General features: G+C 39.8%; 1 protein-coding gene across 2 annotated transcripts; it reads left to right on the top strand.

Moving 5' to 3' along the window:
- The first annotated feature begins 1442 nt into the window (after positions 1-1442).
- Positions 1443-22440, top strand: CRLF2 (cytokine receptor like factor 2). 2 transcript variants are annotated; one of them, XM_029999305.1, is made up of 9 exons: positions 1443-1458; positions 4823-4918; positions 11699-11810; positions 12568-12740; positions 13924-14063; positions 14790-14952; positions 17546-17660; positions 18687-18771; positions 19958-22440. In XM_029999305.1, the coding sequence occupies exons 2-9, from the start codon at positions 4843-4845 to the stop codon at positions 20225-20227; spliced, it is 1134 nt and encodes a 377-aa protein (XP_029855165.1). In that variant the 5' UTR covers positions 1443-1458; positions 4823-4842; the 3' UTR covers positions 20228-22440. The 2 variants fall into 2 exon arrangements, with proteins under 2 accessions (XP_029855165.1, XP_029855164.1); XM_029999304.1 differs by lacking the exon at positions 1443-1458 and having other exon boundaries at positions 4801-4918.
- Positions 22441-22653: the final 213 nt, after the last annotated feature.

The raw sequence follows: 22653 nt of genomic DNA, 5'->3' as shown, positions 1-22653 counted from the left end.
TCCTTTTACTGTTTATCTACTTGTAGATCATTTCTTGTTGCCCTTCACACCCCTTAACTGACTCAACTCCAGGTTGGCCTTGACTTTTCTAACCCTGCAAGATCAAAAAGCACCTTCATACTGGTAGCTCATCTGCTCCTGCTTCCACCTCCTGTACACTTCCTTTTCACATCTGATTTCAGGTAGGAGCTCCTTGCTCATCCATGCAGATCTCCTGCCATCTTTGCTTGGTTTTTTCCCTCCCTTGCTTTCCTGTTATTCAGAAAGAAGGCTGGGACAGGCCAAGCTGTGGTGATGCAAGGAAAGACGAACAAGTGACACTTTTTGAAGTGACTGCACAAGAGCATGAATTTTAAGAATGCCAGGGACCCTTGAGAATTAATCCTCTAAGCTTTGCCCAGAGATAGAAGATGGGCCCAAAAAGTACAGTAGAGGCCTTTACACAGACACTTTGCAGCACATCACAAAAGCAAATCTGGTTCTCCTGTCAGAACAACGGGCTGCACTGACTCAAGTTGACTAAGGTGATTTGTCATGGAGTGATGGGACTCACTATTTTCTATAAATGTTTTCTATAAATGTCATTGTTCCCTTTATCCCACCCACTCAAAGCACACTGAAATGACTTCCTGTTAATGCTAAAAATTACAACGGATCTTCGCTGCAAAAAAGAGATAATCTCTACTATTTTGAGGGGCTTTTTGTAGAGTCTGTTACCAAGGCCATGAGTAAGTAAATGACATTAAATGGAAGTTACTCACAGGCTATTGACTGTTCAGGTTCTAAGGGAAGCAAAAAATAAACTGAGACAATTTGCTTTGCTGAACTATGTGGTGATCAAAGACTCATTTTACACCGCTGATGAAATAGCAGAAAGGGGAATAAAAAAGAGAGGAAGGAAGCTGATGAAAGTCAGTGAGTGTGCTGGAGGTTGCAGCTGGCAAGTGAAGCCACCTCTGAGAGCTGCTGTCATGGGTGGAGGAGTTGGCAGAGGGCCAAGGGCTGTTTGTGCGGTTTGATCCAAAGTGCAAAATGAAGTCAAAAGGGCTTCTTTTGATTTACTTGCTTTACTTGCATCCTCCTGGTCCTCTGGGTATCTTGTTGAGAGTTTTCTCTACTGGCAGTTAAAATCACAAGCCCTGGCTGCTAATTTTCAGCTCGCTCTCACTCTTTGCTTTCCCTGTTCCTGCATGAAGTTGCAGTATTAGGATGGATCTTGTTTTCTCAGGCCAAACATGCCGACGCTGCACTGCGTGTGAGCCCTGAAGAGGGGGCACGCTGTGACAATGCTCCATCCTTGACCTCATGGGAGCGATGACCCAGAAGATGTGGGCAAGTTAATCAATTACACTCTTGCAGGCAGGCAGAAAAGACATGGGGGAGAACAGATCCCGTGGCTCACAGGCGGCTTTCCAGTTCATGGACTGGGATCATCCATATTTGAAAAAATCAAACCAGGTAATCAGAGGTGGCTTCCAGAAAGCAGAACCTGAGGCAGGTGGTTGGGCCAGTGTCTGCCTGCATGGGGAGGAGGTGGGAGGTGCCCAGGCCCTACATCCCTCAAGTCCCAAATCTGATGTTTCTCTCAGCGGCAGCAAAAATAGCTCGACAGTGCATCAGCTTCATGCAAGCAATTTGTTTGACAGCAACTGTCATATTTGTTTTTTATTCCCCAGGACCTCAGTCTCAGGTTTGGTTTCTAAAGTAGTAAAAGGAGTAATTTTGTTTGACTTCAAGAGGCCCTCAGTATTTTAAAAGGAAGTACAGACTGGTGGGAGGGACAATTACTTGGGGTACCAAAATACCTGGTAGGAGGAAACAGTCAGTGAAAATGCACTGTTGTCACTTGGGAATTAGACCTTGTTTTAGATGTAGTGTCTCAAAATCAGAATAATTATAAGCCGGAAGGTATTTTATACCTTTTCTTTGCATGTTGTCTCCCCACACCGCTTTCCCCCAAAGAATGAACTGTCGTAGGAGGTCTGTAGTCCAGTGTGTTTTACCTGTATAAAAAGCAGACAGAGACAAATTCAGCTCCATCACACTCATGACACATGTTCTGGAAGGAAAATGCATTTTTAACTCAAATGGCAACATGTAGGAGTTGCCATGTCCTGGGGAACCAGAGAATTTTGGATCTCTGCCTTCATTTGTTTATCTCACTGGCTTCTGCAATGCTGGCTGTGGAAACCGTGAGCGATTTCAGCTTTCCATTTACTATCACCTACGACCTACGACCTAGTTTAGTATTTCAGTTCTATGTTGCTTGTTATTTTAGTTCCAGGAATTAATGCCTCCCTGGAGGAACTTGATCAAAGCAGGGACTAGACAGTTAACAGAGTACTGTATGTGTGTCAGACAGTCATGCTGGGGTTTCCAAGAGTCACTGAGGTATAGGTCTTCCTGGGACATGCAATGGGTAAGCCAGTGAAAGTAGCCAGCCGAAGAAAAGTGAATAGCCAGATCAAAACTAGTATCACATCACCCGGCTGGAGACTTTGATGATGTGACACAGCTGATAAGGATCTCATCTGACAAACAGTACTGTTGGGTTAAAAAGGACAGTGAACGTGTTAGGGAAAGCTCCGAGAGGATTGAAAATAAGCCTAAACAGAAAGGGTGGCAGCACTTCTGGGTATATTCCCAGCCACGATCCAGCTCCTTACTTAGTTCCATGTGCGGCAGAAACTTCTACTTTCCCTACTTGAGAAACTGGAGGCAAAAAGTAGTCTAGGGGATGAGGTGTTGTCGTGGTTTAACCCCAGCCAGCAACTAAGCACCACGCAGCCGCTCACTCACTCCCCCCCCACCCAGTGGGATGGGGAAGAAAATTGGGAAAAGAAGCAAATCCACGGGTTGAGATAAGAACAGTTTAATAGAACAGAAAAGAAGAAACGAATAATGATAATACTAATAAAATGACAACAGCAATAATGAAAGGATTGGAATGTACAAATGATGCGCAGTGTAATTGCTCACCACCCACCGACCGGCACCCAGCTAGTCCCCGAGCGGCGATTCCCCGCCCCCACTTCCCAGTTCCTATACTGGATGGGACGTCACATGGTATGGAATACCCTGTTGGCCAGTTTGGGTCAGGTGCTCTGGCTGTGTCCTGTGCCAACTTCTTGTGCCCCTCCAGCTTTCTCGCTGGCTGGGCATGAGAAGCTGAAAAATCCTTGACATTAGTCTAAACACTACTAGCAGCAACTGAAAACATCGGTGTTATCAACATTCTTCTCATACTGAACTCAAAACATAGCACCGTACCAGCTACTAGGAAGACAGTTAACTCTATTCCAGCTGAAACTAGGACAGGTGTCCAGAAGGCAGTACGGTGAGTGTGCCCAGGCCACTTTGCAACCATCACGACTGAGTCATTCATCTACCCAAGCATGCCCCTGCATGAGAAAAAGGTTCCTGTACTTTTTCTGATGCAAGCTCAGAAAAAACTTGAGACCAGCTAGGAAACAGAGATAGGAATTGAGGTCTAGCATTTATATTTTTACCTATTGATTTCATGGAGCACCTTATTTTGCGTGGTGCTTAATGAAGGGAGAGACTGGATTTGAAAGGAGTCGGTGTGCTTGCCTGTTTCACATGTCCCTAGAAAAGTAAACTGTAAACCTTTACCAGGACATGAAGGGAGCAGCCAGAAGGCCCAGAGAAGAGAGCACTTTGTCACTCAGGGCTGTCTTCCTAAGCTCTTGTTGGACAAGGGCAGCAGGCTAGGGCCGCACTGACTTGTCAGTTCACATTCGGACCGTCTTTGTGAAGTGAATCTCCCAATCGCCCCGTGCTTTTGTTCACACAATGGAGCACTGGGTTCCTCTCGGGTGAGCCTAGCCTAGAAGATATGCTCTTGGAGGGCATCTAGCAGACTCTGACTGCTAACAGACATTCGGCCCATGGGGCTGGATTGGTGCTAGTCTAGGGAAGGCTCCCCGCCGTCCCCATGCACACTGTGTGGCTCTTGAGTCCTCAGCACCAACTGCTTCACCCCACTGTTTCACTGCTCCTGCTTGCTGCACTGCTATGTGGATGTAGTCTAAGCCCAGTTTACTGCAGACCTACAGATAATAGTCTCTTTAGACATGATAATTGCAATTATTATGAGATTTTAAGTTCTGCTGTTTCTAAAATATGTTTAATCTCAGGCAAAACACTGTTCTGTTTCCCACTTTCTATGTATCATTTTAGGTATATGGATATATAAGGTATAAGTATATTGTATACATATAACGTTACGTATATGGATATATTTGGAAGCTATAGCAGCATATATGTGTCCAGGTAACACAGGAAGAAATTCATCCTAGTGCTACCTCTCGTGTAATAGCTTCCCTACCCCTAGCAGCTCAGCTGTCTCTGTCACAAAAAGGCCCACAACTTCTGCCTCTGATTTGGGGTCAGAAGTGGCTCAAGCCAGCTGAGGTGCACCAGGTGTGTGGCGTGGCAGTATAAACATCTGCTAGCAGGAACAGTTCCTGATTTGTAAGTGGGGAGGCAGGCTGTTTGTACCTCTCCTAGCTTCAGGTCACTGAGCACTGTGAGGTCAGTGTCTTCATCCATGATAGGATGTGGTCACAGCTATGCACAGCTACCTGGTCCTCATTTGGATATTCTGAGAAGTTAATTTTATTTTTTTTAACATAGTATGAAGAAGGTGTGCATTCTGAAGTCCCGCACTTCTGATTTGTTTATAGCTAGAGATATGTCAATCTTTTTTTCCTGTAGTCATTTCCTCCAGTTCACTCCAGCCTCTGGTATAAAGTGATCAAATAGTAAAGTCCAGAGATTATGATGACTCATCTCTTCACAGTCTGTTGTGTCATTCCAACAATGAGACTCATCTTTCAAGTGTGTTCAGTGATCTTCACACTGGGCAACCTGGTGGCTTCTCAGTCACAATCTCCTGGTAAGTTCAAATCCCCAGATATTTATTGAAGAAATTGATATATTAGTTAGCAATGTTTCTGTGTGTACTATACCTCCTGTGTTACAGTATTCAGTACTTTTTTTTGGTGAAAAAATCAACTAAACAGAAATTGATATCCAGCAGAGATGAAAGTGGATTCTTAAGAAAAAAACAACAATAATGATGATGATAATAACAGATTTCTATGAAAGTTTTCTAATTAAAAATCAAAGCAGAACTTGCTAAGCTTGTGTCTGTTCTTTAAGCAGGACTACTTACTGTCTAAGGCATAGGTTATAAGAGAATAGACTGCATCCAGAAAAGACTAGCTTTCACATTGAACAAAGATGGATAAAACAGATTCCAGGTAAGACTTCAGCGCTTAGTATTTTGGAAGAATTAACACAATGGGAAAATATCCAGCAATATCTTGTGCCTGAGAAAGCATCAAGGTAAAAATAGTATTAAACAGCAAAATTAATAAAGACATTAAAGACTGGTGATTTGGCTAGCTAAATTTAAGAACATCTCTATTTCATGTGTTTGTCTGCAATGCCATTACTTATAGCTTGCCAAAAATAAATGGATTATTACAGAAATCAAGCATAATGCCCAACACATAGACCGATAATCTAATCTTCACTCTTGTTAATTTATCACAAATTCCCTGTAATTTTTTTTATAAGGAGAAAGAAATACTTTAAAGTTATGCTCTAATCTTACCAACCTGTAAATCAGCTCTCTGTTCTGCAGTACGTACGGTAGAGTACCATTTTCTGCAATGCATCACCACCTGATTCTCTGGTGTTAATTGCCCCCGTCAGTCCCTGGCTGTCCTGTGAGGGGACATGACTCTTCCCCGTCCTGAGATAGCAACCACCTATAGCCATGCTGTACTGATGGCATGACTCTGTGGAACAAAAGTTGAAAATTACCGTTGTGGTGCTTATTTGATGCAAAGTGTTATGATGCCTAGCAATGGTTGGCGATCTTCTGAAAAAAAACCACTCAGTTTGATGGGTTGTAAGAATTATGCTGTAAGGATTATGCCTTGTCTCAAAATGTCTATAAAAAAACCTTCTCTCTTGCTGTCTTGTTCCTTTTCTTGAAAAGAGGTCTTCTATTCAGTCTCTGTCTTGTACATTCAATTCAGCAGTCTTGTGCGCAAGGAGTTGCACTTTCGCCTACATGTGTTCCTATCAGTGAAATGAAACTGTTCTCATAGATCAATAGTATTAAGGGTAACTAAAGACTGTAGGCTCAGATCTGGGTCTTGCTCTCCAGTAGTTTCTATACAGTGTGCTGCAATGTGTGGAAGTTCAACATGTGGTTACTTATCAGGTTTCATCAGTGTCAGGAAATCAAAAGTGGTTCTTCTTCTTTGTTATGCTTCAATGAGGTTGCAACTGTTCCAGTACATGCATGTTCCATTCTGTTATCTTTGCAGATTGACATTCTGACTCTCCTTTTTCTCTTTTTTGATCTGTTCCATGACATTCAGCCTTTTTACAATGTTCCCCTTCGATAGTATATTTTATAAGTAATAAACAGAACAGTGGCTTGGAGGTGGAATGTGCCTGCTCATATTTTTGTTCATGGTTGTGTCTGCATAATTTATTGCTCAAGGAAATTTCTTTTTTTTCCCCTGTAAATGTACTTTCTCCACACACCATAGTGGCATTTTCCACACTTCTCTGTCCTGACAAGAGTTAGGTGCCCAGCAGTGCCTGTGAGGTTAAAGTCTTGTGTGGAGCCCTACCAGTCGCTGTCTGGTTTTACTGAAGACGTAGACTTGGTTAATTCTCTCCGAAGCTTATGCTCCAGGGTACTGGTATGTGTCCTACAACACTGCAACATACTGCATACCTAGCTAGACCCGCAGGCCATCCTCAGACAGAAAGTTCCTGCCACCCTCCTTTAGCCCAGGGTCTGCCTATTCATAGTATTTTTGACCTTTCCATCTACCCATTATCATAACACAAAGAGTAATGATAAATGTGTTACTTTGGTCTATTGTGTGCCTCTAGGGTCATGAATAGAAGAATGCTTTAAATAATCACAATTGCTGTGGAAGAGCTGGCACATGAGCTGAGAACGGATCCATGGTGTTACAGGTGGATTCATAAAAATTCCATCATAAAGAGAGAGAAATGGTCCCCTCTATTCTCTTTCTCTCTATCTCTTTCCATTAGCAAAAGATATGAATGATTCTGCCTTCAGAAGTATAGGTGTTTAGGTGCTTCAAAAAGAAAAAAAAAAAAAGGAAACTAAACACCTCTTCAGTTAAAGGCAAAGGAAAGATCATTAGAAGGAAATACCTTATTTCAGATAACCTGTATGTATCCTCAGAGGATTTGATGTCAATTTAATCCAAACTTTAAAAACCTCACTTAGGCTATGCATGTTTTCATGTTGAAATGTGAATTATGTAACATATACATGCTAAAATTTGAAAAAATGCACGCAAATGTTTACTGAACATTTACACAAAACAATGATACTACATTCAAAAAGGCTACAAAACTGATGAAATTAGAAAGCACAGTAGAAACCTACGCTGACTAGAGCTCTAGAAACACAGTCTTTAATAGTAAAAGATTGCTAAAGCCTTTTCTGTCCTACAGAGATAGTTAATTATGTTAAGACTGATTTCTTATGAAGTTCTTCAAAACTAGAGCACAGGAAAGAATATGTATATAACACCAGATAGTTTATTGCAATTTCTGTTCCATTTCTATTAAATTGTTCTATTTATTGTTAAAGTATTTAATAATGTATTACCTTCCATTTTAGTACATAAATAACTGCAGTTGCTGGAGTTTATATTTAAATCTTAAAGTCCCAGAGTTTCAATTCATAATATGTACGTTTTTTTTTCAGAAAAAGGTTCTGATCCTAGAAAGATTTATATGTGTTAAGTTGATGTGCTCTGAGTAATCCTGCTGAAGTCAAGTGGACTACTCAGAGTGTGCAAAGTTAAGTCCATTGATAAATCACTGCAGGACTGGAGCCAAACTGATATTCTTCTTTGTCATCCAAAAAAATATGCAATGCCAAACCCAAGATTTAGTGTGCATCTCTAAACTGCAGCCTCTAATAAGTAGTATAGAACTATCATAATATAACTGAAAAATAGAGACTGATGAGTGTTGTCCAAGGTTCAGAATGAATTGGTGAATTTTGTTGCCTTCCAACAGGCCAGTCAGATCAGACCCTCAGGTTTTACTTAGTGTTCACTCTTTAGTGTGTGGAAATCCTGTGTGGTCCCTCTGGTTGCCTTATTGTCCATCTCTGCAGCCAACCACGCCTTGACTAACCCACTGTGAGTTTGAAGAGATTGAACAAATTTTATTTCTCTACTGGCAGTGTCAGGGTTGTGGGATGCATAGTCACAGGTTCAAGGAGCTTCCCAAGCACACAACACCTATTTGAGAGGCAAGGTCAATCTAAATATTGGCACCATAGTTTTTCTGAGGTGTATAAAAAAAATTTACATGAGCAAATCCTGTGTGCTCTCTCTCACAATTAATGAACCAGTGCTATCTGTGCTATTTCCACCAATTTTCCTCTAAACATAATTAAAAAAAAAATAGTTATTTATACTGCCCAGTAAGAGAAAATTCATTCAGAAAGACTAAGCAGTACAATATTATTTCACGACTCTGAACTTGGAGGGATAAAACTCATAGCATTGCAGTGTTTTCCTCTTGGAGGTATGTAAAACAAGCTTTTCCTCTCCTTTCTTCTCTTCTTTTAATGGTGTTGCCTATGTATGTTATAAACTCCCTTTTTCCTCTTCCTTCCTTTTTTCTATACCTGTGCAGCCCTTGTGACCAAATTGACTGAACACCTCAGAGCGATTAGAGCCATTTTTTCATAGCAAATTCTTTAAGTTCCCCCAAAACCTTTACCGATCATTTGATATCTGCTAGCACCTACTTTACTGGTGAAAATAGTGAATACCTGGTGAATACCTCTTTGCTTTACAATTCCCTTCAGACTCTGGATACTAGCAGCTCTACAGTACTGAGCAACCTGAGACCAGTCTCATACATAAGCCCAACCCACACCATTTGCTTAACAGTAGAAATCAAGGCAAGCAGATCTTGCACGTCCTGGGCCAACTGCTGCAACCTCACAGCCGGAGAGCAATGGGATAAACGCTGGGTGTTGACCCCACCCTCCAAATAATGGAAAAATCACTGTTGCATTTTTCAGTGGGGCTGCCCAGGTGCCCAAGTCCAGGTGAGGGTTTTGAGCTGGCACTCTTCGTCTGGTAAGGGTCCTGGCACAGCCTGCGTTATTTGGCTGCGCCCAGGATAGGACTCTCAAATACCCACTCTTTGTTATGTCCTACTGGTGAGGTTGCATGCCTCTCTGCTTAGCGCATAGCCTATTTGAAATCTTTTTGTCAAGCGCAGGAAGATGCGTGTGCACAGCTCTTTGCAGAGATGTTAAGCCACCTTCTGAGATGAAACTGAAGAATTTTGTTCATGTTTGACTTAAAATTTGATTCAAAAACATGCCCTACAAACAGCATTTTGCCATCTGTCATTGTGCCAAACTATTGTGCACATAGAAACAGCATCGTAAATTAATTTTGAAATAAATTATGCTTGAAAATATGTGATTAAGAAAGCAAGTGCTCCTCCTGTTTTTATTTTCATAATTGAAGCATGGACATTAGCAGTTCTTCCTCAAAGCAAAAATATCTGCACTCAGACTAATTATCAAAAAGTGGAAAGTAGTACCTATTTTGTTGCTTCTACAGGGAATTGAAAGGATTCATTCTACACTCATAAAACAATCTCAGGACAGTACAGTATTCTCCATTCACTAATGTTAATTTTTGTTTAAAGATGGAGAACATGTAGTTATACACTCAAATATGCATTAAACGTACATTTAACTATCTTTATAGAAAATCTAAGTCTAAGTAGTCATATGGATTTCAGTTACACTAAGCATAACTCTATATACTGCACAGCACAGCCAAGCTAGAATTTAGTCCATAAAAACTCAAATGTGTCAGTGCAATTGCAGACCAAGAATCCACTGTTAGGCACTTTGCCATCATATTTCTTAGTGGCTTTAGTTAAAGACAAGATCATCTCTTAGACCTGCTGAGGGGACTTACAAAGGGCTTGTGGAGATAAGAAACAAGGCCTAGGTAGTCTCTTGTAACAGAGGTTGAACTTGCTGGATAAATTCCATTTTATGATAGCTTTTGAGGTTTTGAAGTTCTGTTTTTGCTTCAGCTTTTAATAGTACTGACTTCTCTATTCTTCAGAAAAACACATGAGATTTTCAGTTTGCGGAAACAGTACAGAACAAGCCTGCAGGCATTAGTTAGGAGATGGAGGAGTTAGTTAGTTTCAAGTCTTTCTCTTGAGTAAGAACAGAATATTTTTTTTGCCAGAGCTCCATGAATCACATAGCAGGGACCTGCAGCTAGATCTACCCAGTGTCTCTTGGATTTCTGTCATAACTCTCTCTTGAATGATTTTGACAAAACAAGATGTTACAACACAATTACACCTATAAAAAAATGTTTTGACTAACTCTAATTACAGAAGTCATGGAATGCCTAGAAGCTGAGATATAGCCATGAAAATAGGCAAAACAGTTACTTGAACCCACGTGCCTTTCTCACATTCTTAGTGTTGTTTACGGAGCAAAAGATAGCAACCTTGAGTGTAGTTAGGCCTGATTCCCATGAACACTCAGGATCCCTGTGTGTGATAAAAAGCTCATAAGAAATGTTTTAAAATGTTTCCACTTTAAACCCTTTCAAACATCCAGAGTGGCATAAAATGTAGAAAGCAATCAAAGCTAAAATCCTCTATTCTCCTGCTAGGCAGGAATATTCCAGCAAAAGTTTTCAGTGGTAGACACTTCATGTCTGGGGACAGCAGTCTGCAAATTTTACCCTCAAGTGGTTTCTTGCTGACATTCAAGATACATTTTCTTCCTTTTTGTTCGTTCAAGTAAATAAATTTCTCATCTTACAGAATGTAAAATAAATAATTCGTCCTTCTCCTTGATATAAAATAGATTTCTAATCCTTCTGCCTTCTTAATTTCTCCATTTTTCAATGACAGATTTATCTTCACTGATTGTGGAATCTTGATGGACACAGAATTAAAAAACCTGTGTCCCTAGCAAGAGCTATAACAAGGAGAAGGTCAGGAGAGGAAATAATACCTGTGTGCAGTCAGAGGACATTAAATGATCTTGCTTGTCTGTAAGGTGGAATTGGCCAGAACCACATAGATTAAATATGCAGTACACCTACTTGTGCTGATCTGCTCTGGGTTCCCCTGGGTCTTGACCTGGTCTCGACCTGCGGTGTTAGTCCCTTGTTTCTTACAGTAAACATTTGACATTTTATACACAGCGTCCATGTGGCATTAGCTCCCAAACAGTTTTCCTCAGCAAGAAAACCTTAGCAGGTATTATGGGGGAAAGTTAGCCTCAAGGTATAGGCCCTATGCATTGCATACACATGAACCAGTCTATACCTTTTGGCCCAGGGACCGTGGGGTGCTCTCCGGTGTTACTGTGCACGCTTTCATTTTGCTATTTTGAAATTCTAATTTCAACCTCTCTAGGTTATTTTACTCTGTTTCCTTGCATTTTAGATATTCTTATGTCTTTTTATTTTATGATCGTCTGACTCTATTGCATACATATCTTTGAAATACTAATTGCCTATCAATTTCAAGGGATGATTTTCATACTCACTGCTGAAATCATATTCTCTGTCAATGTTCTGAGCAGGTTGGAAAGATGTGATCAGGACCACAATAATCAATTTCAATAATGAGAAGATGCAGATCACATGGGCAGGAAGAGAACTATTTCCTGGCGAGAATGTGTCATTTTCTTACACGTGAGTATTGACAATGCATTGTCTTCTTAAAGGATTTACTCTGGGAGGCTGAAATATCTAAGTCCATTTGAGTCTTCTGTGAACTGTGCCTGAAAATGCTTTTAACATTTGTTAATCATCCAGCATGAAACCTGTTTATATTCACAACCTGCTACAGAAGTGTACAAATCAATAAGCCTGCTGAATAGTCAGTCACAACAGACATATGAAAGATTTGTCCCTCTTCTGTCATTGTGCTAAATGCTAATGCTAATTACACTATTGAAAGTGTTTTTTCCACATATGTGTTTATATTTTCCTTGTTAACTGACACCATTCTTTACTAACAGAAGTTTAATGTTTTGGTTAAAGACAGTCATACCACTTGATCTTCCCTTTTCTTTCTGGGTGGTGTATGTGAAAGACCTTTTAGCACTACAATCTTGGAAACAGGTTCATGAAAACATCTGTTTGAGCAAATCATTCTCTTATTAGAAAACAACAACAACATGAAGGAAACTTGATAATTACAGACAGCATCAAAACCCAGGGCTGGAAAGTCAATGAGGTTTAAGTAATGAATCCCCTCACACCACTATGAAATTTTCTGCTTCAAGAAATTCTGTACACAGACTTCCCTTGGTAGGAGCATTTGAAAGAGAAAAAAAAAAAAAAAAAAAAAAAGAAAGGAAAAAGAAAGAAAGAACAGTAATAAAAAGGAATTAACTTGTCTTAACTGGTAAGAGTGTTCCATTCACCAGTATTACTTCATTTATAGATTTGATGAAGGCAAGCACAAAGTTTGGAAGCCATGTCCCACCTATTTATTGGATCAAGATTATAATTCTGGATGTCTTTTTAAGACAGAAGGACCCACCCTTGCCATCTCTATCAGGAACAGCAATGGAAGTGAAGAGCTTTTTTCTAAAAGCCTAAAATCTGATTTTTTTAGTAAGTATGTAAAATCACAACTGCTTTGGTAGTCCTAGTGTCTTCACTGATTTTATAGTTGACCTTAGTTTGAGAAGAAATCAGTTATATTGGTGTATAAAATGTTATTAGTGTGTGTGCCAAAGCCAAACTGTAGTTATTTCATGTTGATTGTCATCCCTTGCTGTCATCAGTAGTTACACAGGCCTGTGTGCAGCTGCAGCTAAGTGAGATTACATGGGGCAGTCAGATTTGTCCCAAATCACAGTTTCAAAATCAGAATGAAAATACTAAAATATATGGGTGTGCTTAGTCTAGTGCAGCCCTGCTCAGTATTCATGTCGGGACAATGAGTAAAAGTTGATAGTTTCTTGTCTTAGTGCTGGCTGTGTGATCTTTCTCATATTTTCAACCTTCCATTCTTTTGCCATTTTGCATGGGATGCAAGGCAGCAAACTACTTATCAAAGAGGCTGTCATAAAACCATCATCAGATGTCAATAGAAATTAGTTGAGTGGCTCTGCTACAGTCTGACAGCATAAAAGAGACATCCTCCTACTAGTAGAGAGACGATATTCCCGTTTTTACTAAATCATTCCTGCCCCCAAATACTTATTTCACATCTAGTGTGAGATTAGTTTATAAAAATCTTCTGAAATTTCACATGGTTACAGCATTTAAAGTGGAGGGATTTTCTCTGATAAAAATCATGCAGAAAATATACAACACAGAATTATCTGAAAAAAATACAGTGAGAGGTAGATTCAGTTGTGCACAGGTAGGCACCCAGTGTTTTTTGCAGATGCCCCACCATATTCCACATAGCCTCCAGCATCTGCGCAAGTGTGTCTTGTAGATTTTATAGTACTGAATTTGTCAGTCCCTTTCCAACAAAGAAGCCTCTTTCTTTCTCTTGATTGCAGGGAGTATGAGGAGACTAGAGTCCTTCCTTAAGTACTCGCAATAGGTTCCTGACATGAAATAGTATCTACCTTTGAATGTGGCACCTCAAATTGTGAGCAGTGTCGTGGTGTCAAGCTCCATTTTGATGTTTAATAGGGAGGTTAGCTACAGAAGTGCGTCCTCCAAGAAGAAAGCCCACCTTATAGAGAAACATTGAGACAAGGAAGGGATAAAAATAATTTTAACTGCAAAGTACTTCTTTTTAAGAGACTATAGCATAATTTGTTTCTCTTCTTCTTAGTAAAGCCCAACCGACCAGAAAATGTGACCTTCTTCTGGAAAGAGGACACCGTTACTGTAAGCTGTAATAAACCAGAGGGAGCTGTGAAGTGCTTGAGACTTGAGCTTCAATACAAAAGCAAGTTTGACAAAGAGTGGCAAGTGAGTTGGACATGACATTTTTAATTAACACTGGAAGGAGCTGGAAGTAACATCTCCACAGAATGTAAAATAGAATTGTTTTCAAATTGTTCTCCCATCCTATGGTTTCAAATATAGCTGGTAGCAGAAAGCAGATTTTTAGGATCCTGGATCCCTGCCATGCCAGAAATCATTTGCTTTTTGAGTTATATCTAGTTGCTACCCAAAGAGCTGAGGACAACCTAAGGGAAAGGTCATGCATTCAGAATAGAATAGTTTTGGAAGATAAAAGTCGAAAGCAGGGTAGAGAAAAGAAGAGAGAAAAAGGGAGAAAAAAACATGAAATAGAATGAAAGAAAACAGATGACACAGGATTTTTATTTATTCTAAAGTTAGCTAAGTATTTCTAAATATTAATTCATTGACTGAAACCTTTCCAGTCTCAAAAAGAATTTGTAAATATTTGTGGATCAAAGTGTCTTTGCACATTGTAAATGTGCAACCGTAACATACTGCACTATGTAATGATTGTTATCACCTTCAACTCAATATCAGACAATGAGGAATAGATAGGAATAGTGATTCTTAGTCAAGAAACAGAATTCCTCAAAACTCAGAGAAGTTAAAATTAAGTTCTGAGGTTTTGGGTTGGCCTATCACTTGTCCTAGTTCTGACCATGACCGAATGTAGCATTCTGAAGCACTGTCTTAAAAACACAATTAACGATGATACGCCTTCTTTCTCAGTCCAGAACTTCTAAGTGTTGCAGTGTTGGAGAGCAAGGCTTTGATCCAAGGAAATGCTATTCTTTCCGGGTCAGACTGAAGAGGCTAGTACCCTACTGCAACGTAGTTAATTACAGCAGTGACTGGGAAGCAGAAACATTTTGGATGAATGGCATGTTATTAGGTAACAGCTCTGCTACATTCATATATTGGCTAAGTACAAACGGGGAAGGGGTGACTGCAAAAGAGGCTGGGATTATGCAGCAAATTTATGTTGCACTGTTGTGCTCCATATTCTTCTATCAAAGAAAGTTCATGTGGGTATCTAACTGCTGATGGCCCATAACACTATCTATTTATGCAATAATCGGCAAAGTTAAGACTGTCCTTATTATTTGTGTTACAATAGCATCTAGGGTCCACCAATGAGAGTGATGTGATGCATAGGGGGGTGGGTGGGTGGCGGGTGTCCACATATGGTATGTGGACATCAAACCTGAACCCTAAGAAAATCCTTGATGCCTCATTTTTGAAGGCAGTTTGTTTTGAACGTACATCCAGTTGAACTATAGGACCAGAGGTCATAGCAGTCTGATGCTGATATGTGCTGGATTGATCAAAACAGGGAGGATGGGAGAAGGGATGAAAGGGAAGCAAAGGCAGTGTTGGCACTGCTTTCCCACCAGACAGACGTATTCAACTGAGTATGATTGACTTCAGTTAGATCTTTGATGGAAACAGCATTTCTACTGGTTATCAAAAACAAAAACGAGATTTGCTGCAGTAAAGAAAAGACTGAACACCATCCCAACACATTCATGTCATATCAGCTAAGCACAAAATGCCACCCACTAGGCTTTATCAGAACTAGGAGACACCCAGATGTCCAGTTGTCGTGGTTTAACCCCAGCCAGCAACTAAGCACCACGCAGCCGCTCACTCACAAACCCCCACCCAGTGGGATGGGGGAGAAAATCGGGAAAAGAAGTAAAACTCGTGGGTTGAGATAAGAACAGTTTAATAGAACAGGAAAGAAGAAACTAATAATGATAATGATAACACTAATGAAATGACAACAGCAATAATAAAAGGATTGGAATGTACAAATGATGCGCAGTGCAATTGCTCACCACCCGCCGACCGGCACCCCGCTAGTCCCTGAGCGGCAATTCCCTGCCCCCACTCCCCCCAGTTCCTATACTAGATGGGACGTCCCATGGTATGGAATACCCTGTTGGCCAGTTTGGGTCAGCTGCCCTGGCTGTGTCCTGTGCCAACTTCTTGTGCCCCTCCAGCTTTCTCGCTGGCTGGGCAGGAGAAGCTGAAAAATCCTTGACTTAGTCTAAACACGACTTAGCAACAACTGAAAACATCAGTGTGTTATCAACATTCTTCACACACTGAACTCAAAACATAGCACCGTACCAGCTACTAGGAAGACAATTAACTCTATCCCAGCTGAAACCAGGACACCAGTGTACCCAGATCTGAGTTCTCTAAAATGCAATGGGCTATTAGCTCATCTGAAGAAAACCTGTTTACACAAAGCTGGGATGAAATCCTGGAGCGTAGGTATGTGTAGCCTGTGCACTAGTAGTTGCCATAGCGCTGACCTGCAGGGAAACCTCCTCCACCGTGCAAATTGGGAGCCTGCAAGCATGTCCTCAGGTGTGGCTGGCAAATGTCCTTAAGAAAACACAGAGGACAACGTCTCCCTGTGCACCTCTGAGAGGTGAGCACGTAACAGCCCTGCCCGGACCATTTGACCAGAGGCTGCCAGCAGGTAACTGGAAGGACGGACAGCACAGACGAGGCAGGCTGATGGTTCAGTCGCTCTGGGTGCCCCTGGATCAGAAGTGACATTTGCACAGCCCCGTCACCGGGGCAAGCACTTCACTTCAGGACTTTAATGAGTTATTATTGACTCCAAATCTAACATCAGAGGAAGCCATGAACAAAGCTGTGCTCAAGAATTTCCATAGACTCTGAATACCTTACTTGGGGATCGCAATTTTTCTTGCGGCTTTCTGGCAAGCTGAACAACGCAGGCAGATGGAACAGGCTGGACAGGTTGTATGAATAATCATTTAGTTTTTATAGTATTTATGTGGAGAGCAGAAGGTCAGTAGTAGGAGGTAGATTTTTGAGAGGGCATTACAAAAGCTGCAGGAAAAACACTGAGAATGCTGAAAAGTGCACAAATGCATTAGTTTTATATACCTGTGTGTTAGATGATATCCTGCCACTAGTTCCTTTCTGGGTATCAACACTTGTGGTTTGCTGGCTTTTTTGTTTGCTGTGGTGGGGGACATGTTGTTTGTTTGTTTGTTTGTTTGTTTTATCTTGGGAAATAAGACTTTTAGGCCACATGTAAAACTGCACTTGCAGCTTTGGTGATTTTAAGTAGGTGCACATGATATAGATCTTAGCATGAAGTTGCTGTATCACTGTCAATGCAACGTGATGAAGATGAGAAGAAATACTCGATTCATTCATAACACCTCTACTCTTTGCCTGTAAGCCCGCTCCTTACCAGGTCAATTTAGATAAATAAAAGCACAATTTTCTTTTGTTGCAGGGTTTGGGGAAGGATGGCTTTTCTTTTCGGTTTCAATTGAACAATTGAACTTGTCTTGTTTGTTCTTAAAAATTTTCTGTTTTGTTTTGTTTTGTTTTGTTTTGTTTTTAAGAAAACCAATGTTCTAGCATGATTAGGAATATTTACTGTTAAAGCAAAAAATATTTTTTTCACATACTTTTTTTGTGATTATCCCTAGATTCATGTGATGATGATATAAAATCTCAGTCAAATACAGTAATTGTTTTAAGTTGTTTGCTGGCAGTACTTCTAGTGATACTTACCTTCTTGATTCTTCTGTGTAAATGGCAGAGGTAAATATGATTTTATTGGTGACTACTAAATAACCATGTCATGAAAACAGAGCTGTCATTCAGGATCAAGTCTCTCAGCACTCAAAATTCTTATCTGATAAATGAAGTCATCATGAAGATGTAGAAGTTAGTAGCTTAATTACTATTTGAGGGGTAATGCATCCTGGCCTTCCAAACACCAAGGCCTTTAATTTTCAAAACCAGAACAATTCTGGTAAAAGGCAATGTTTCAGGATAAAATTCTGTCTCTTCCACTTAATTTCTTCTCTTTTTCAGAAATCTAGTTAAATCCTGAGAAACCAATTATTTTCGTTATTTATTCTGCACTGACATGCTTTTGTGCAACTTTCATCAGACTCTGTTTGCAGTAGGCTGAATTAAGCTTAAGTGCATTCAACTTTAATAAGACTATATCAATATTTGGATTTGCAATTGAATGACTGTTCATGTTTAGAATCTGCAATTTAGAAAAACCACAAACAGCCAACAAACAAACAAAACCTGCAAAGGCCCCAAATTTTGGCTTTTTTGGTAGGAAAAAAAACCCCAAAAATGCATTATTTTCAGAGCTGAAAGTATATGTGATTCTAATAACCTTTTTCGATCATAAGTTGAGTTTTTTCTCCTATACTTCTGTATTTCAAGTTTACATTTGTTTTCACTAAATCAGCCAATACAGCTGGTTTCTGCACCACCTGTCTAGGGGAATGTGGCCAGGGAATGTAAAGCTCTGACTACTGCGTGGAGCTGAATGGCACTTGCTGACTATCTGGAAGTTTGTAGAGAGTCCAGATTTTACTAGGATGGGGTTGGTTGAAAATCCAGCAGAAAAATCACTCAGCCTGATGACATTGTCATGCTGTTATAACTGCTTTTTGAATTTAGAACACATTTAAAAGAAATCTAGCCTAGAGTACTGTAATGTAAAATATATTAGTGGCTACAGAATGGTGCTGAAGTAGATTTTTGTATGAATGACTACACTATAACAAAACACCGATTTGTATTTTTGTTTCCTCTTTGCAGGCTTCAGAAGTCAGTCATGCCTGCTATCCCAGATCCAAAATACATGTTTGCTGATCTCTTCGATGAGCATAATGGAAACTTCCAGGTAAACATTCCCTTCCTAGCAAGGCTGTAAACTCTGCAGTGTTTAGAATAATTTGAAGGCACCTACTGATACTTACTCTGCACAGACATTACCACAAGCACTTTCTGATCCAAGAGAAAAGCTCTTCCCCTCATGCAACATCACCAAGAGGATCCACAGAGCAAATACCAGAGCTCACACAATCAGTGTAATGCTGCTTTGGCACTGTGAAAAGACACTTGCTATAGAAAGAGACAAAGAACTTGCTGGAGAAGAACTTAAGGGTCCAGTGAGATGCCATTGTGGTGTTTCATCCACTCCTGCACACGGTAGCTCAGGGAGCTTGCTTCAACCTGATCTTGCCCTTTATGTTTGTGAAGTGCTGTGAGCCAGTGCGGAGCCAGCGATGGCACTCGTGCCTTTGGCGGCATCAGTCACAGTAGGAAGCATCATCTCTTAGCCACAGAGGGGTATGGTCACTAAACGTTCAGATATGAAATGGCTGTCAAGTTAATAGACCCGTTTTTGCTTTTGTTTTCCTACTGCTTCTTGAGTCCCTGACGTCACATATGGGATGTATTTTTCTGTATTAATTGGGCTGTCTTTATCTTAATTACTACTAAGTTTCCTCTGAGTGGAGACAGGTCAAATATTTACATTTTCAAACCCAATGACAATATCAAAGAGCAGTAATAATGTTTCAGTGACAAACTGAAAACTTTCTGTATGCAAGATAGCTTTAAACTAAAACTGAAGAAGAAAGATAGAAATGCAAATTAATACTGAAGTTTTAATACAGAAATGCTGTGTTGCCTAAATCTCCATGTAAACTTAGTCTCAATTTAGATTAAGTCAGGGCTTGGGTCAAAAAAGGCATGAGTCTATCAAGGAGGGAACACCAGGTATTTTACATATCCAAGGTTTTCTAAAGGCCTTGATTAAATACAAAGATGTATTTAATGTGGTCTCAATAATAAGTAGGAGTTTGTATGCATTTGTGGAATCCTGTGTGTTTTTCTGCCACGCTACCTTTCTTCCGTCCTGCTATCTTATGTCCTGCTTGTCTATATTGCTTCCTTTTCATCTTCTCCATTGTGGCTTATCCTGGAAAGATGCCATTACTAAAGGAAAATCAGTGTCTGTACAGCCAGGTTTCTTTTGATTGATATCTCAGTCCCTGCCAACATTAACATTTTCATTTTCCTAGGAATGGATAGACAAAACTGATCATGCAGTGGTGCAAACCAAGCTAGAATATGAAGAGCAAGAGTGCATCATTGAGGCAGAAAGCCAGCAAGATGAGAAGAACAGTGACAAACAGGGGCCTCGGGAAAAAATCTTCACTTTTTCAGGAGCGGCTGAAAATAATGACCCCAAAGCAGCTCAGATTGCCTGCCTGATGCCAACATCCAACACTATAGCTTCTTTTGCTGGCTTCCAGATTTTAATGAATGATGACATGTATGTGATGTTATAAAATCTGCATAATGCAGAAGTTGCTAGGAAATCCTGAGAAAGATCCTGATGGGGAGTGGCTGAATATAAAAGGTTGTCATGAGTGGATTCACATCAAGACAGACACTAGGCTGTGTTATCTGGTTTCAGATCTGTACTTTCCCATTACTTACCATCACTTGGGCAGGCTCAGTGTTTGAAACACATCCTGATGATGTATAGAGTTAGGATTTGTTGTTCTAATTGTGGTTTATGTCTAAGACTAAACTGAGCCCCATTTTCCTGCTATGGGCAGGAGAGAACAAGAGCTCCTCCATAATACATGTTCGCAGAGCCGAGACAGTCCTTCCACTATGGAGTATGTAAGGCAGTGCAAACTACAGTTATTCTTCCCAAATGAAAAGAGAAAAAAGGGACTTTTCTGCTAATGGTCTTTGTCTCACAAAGACCAGACCATATACTGCTCATTTTCACAGTGGTAGGATATTGCTTTGCAAGCCCTCCTTAGGCTGGAAGTGCTTGCTTTTGCAAGCTGCTTCTCCTACTGTGAAACTTTGTGCTTCATGGCACGCATCAAAGGTTTTATAAAGAGAAAGAACAAGCTCCATGTCTACGAACAGAGGAGTGAGGATGTACAGTATTGAGTCACTTTTTATCCTACAAGTGGTGCTGTGTAGGCAGCTTCCTCCAGAAGAGCAGGGCTTCATGGGCCTCCTCTGAGGTCAGGTCCTCAGTATCTTATAGTCTTTGTATGACTAAGCAACTCCTTCTAGAAAGCTGAGGTTCATTTTGAACAATGTTTATATTTAACTGAGTCGCATTTATTTCAAACTGGTTTTTAGTGCAATCAGCAGCTATAGACCCAAATTAGGAATTCTTATTTATATTGCATATACTAGCCTCTTGTTCTCAAACTATGTTCGGAAGTTTTCTAAAAATACCATCTTTTAAAATATGTTTAATTTTAAATTTAAAATGCAATATTCTATGCACTTAGACCTCAGGACAAAAATCTTGACTGTTCTGAGTTTCCCCGTATCACTTAGGTTACATGCTATTTGAAAGCAAATTTTGTAAAAAAGTTTAAGTGCTAAAAGCATCTGTGATATGGGTAAGGTCTTGTAGATATACTGTGATTATATGTCAAGTTAGCTCCAGTTATTTACCTGGATATCAATCAGTCATTAAATGACTTTATCAGTTGACTAAGCTTTGCAAATTGCATACTTTCACTGACTAATTTATAGTGTAACTTGGAAATTGCACATATCAGAAAATTACAGTGATTAGTAAAATATTTTTAATTCAGTGCTTAAAGAACTTGAACTCCAGATCTCTTTGGAAATAGTAAACAGTAATATCAATCATTAGGTCTCAAAATCTGTTTCTAGGTGACTCAGTTTGCTGTACAAGGAAAAATCCAGAAATTTTCTGGCCAATAACTGGGAAACTTAACTGGAAGGATAGTTCAGGCACATTCCCCAAGTTTTTCTTGACATTACCTCAGATTTGATTGTACACTAACAAGATTAACATGCTAACAAAGGGTTTCTCATAATCCCAAAAACATTTCTGCCTTTGCCTATCTAAAACAGATGTGTGCAAGTTTTTGGGGGCCTTTTTGTACACCCCACATTTCTGGAAATTTTTTATAAAGGTAGCCATGCAAAGTTTCAATAGCACTGTAAGAATGCAATGGATTTTAAAGTAATGCAAGCTGCATATAATTTGATGAGCAGAATCTAGCTCAGCTCAGCTCTTCTCATCTGATATAAATTGGTGTTATTGCATGAGAACCAAAGAAGTTACAGCGATTTACAACAGACAATAACCTGTTCCAGTAATAATTCAAACAATGAAGTGGGAAGTAAAGCCCAGAATGTATTGCTTAGTTACTTCATATTTGAACCACGCATACATATAGATGTCTACAGAGCTAGTTAGCTACTTTAATTAAACCACTTTCTGTTGAGCAAATACTTTTCTGTCTGAATTCAAAATGGTTTAGTATATTTTCCTGAAATTTTACAGTGGAAAAAAAAAGAATAAAGTCATGTTGAAGTGTGCTGTTTAAGCAGCGTTCCTGAACTGCAATATTATAGTAATTTAAGATTTTAGTACAAACTATAATATCTTTTATTATATTTTATAGACAAAAAGGTTCTTTTTGTGTATGTATGCAACCATATTCACATTGTCTACAACAGACTAGAAATAAAACAAATAAAACACCCACATATCTCAAATATTTATTTTAAAAACGTCCCCTTATGAAGAAAATAAACCATAGGGAATTATTGATATTCATTTTTTCCCCCAAAAACCTTCCGTTCTTGGGGAACTCTAGAAAAATATCTACAGAATGATGAAGAACGCGATTTAAGCAACAGGAAAGCTCCTCCCCAAAATACCGATGATGATTCTACCAAACACGGTACCACAAGACAC

The sequence above is a fragment of the Aquila chrysaetos genome, chromosome 23 (assembly GCF_900496995.4).
Source record: "Aquila chrysaetos chrysaetos chromosome 23, bAquChr1.4, whole genome shotgun sequence".
In the NCBI taxonomy this organism is placed as follows: domain Eukaryota; kingdom Metazoa; phylum Chordata; class Aves; order Accipitriformes; family Accipitridae; genus Aquila; species Aquila chrysaetos.
Note: the sequence above shows the minus strand (reverse complement) of the source record. Positions and strands in the feature narration are given on the sequence as shown.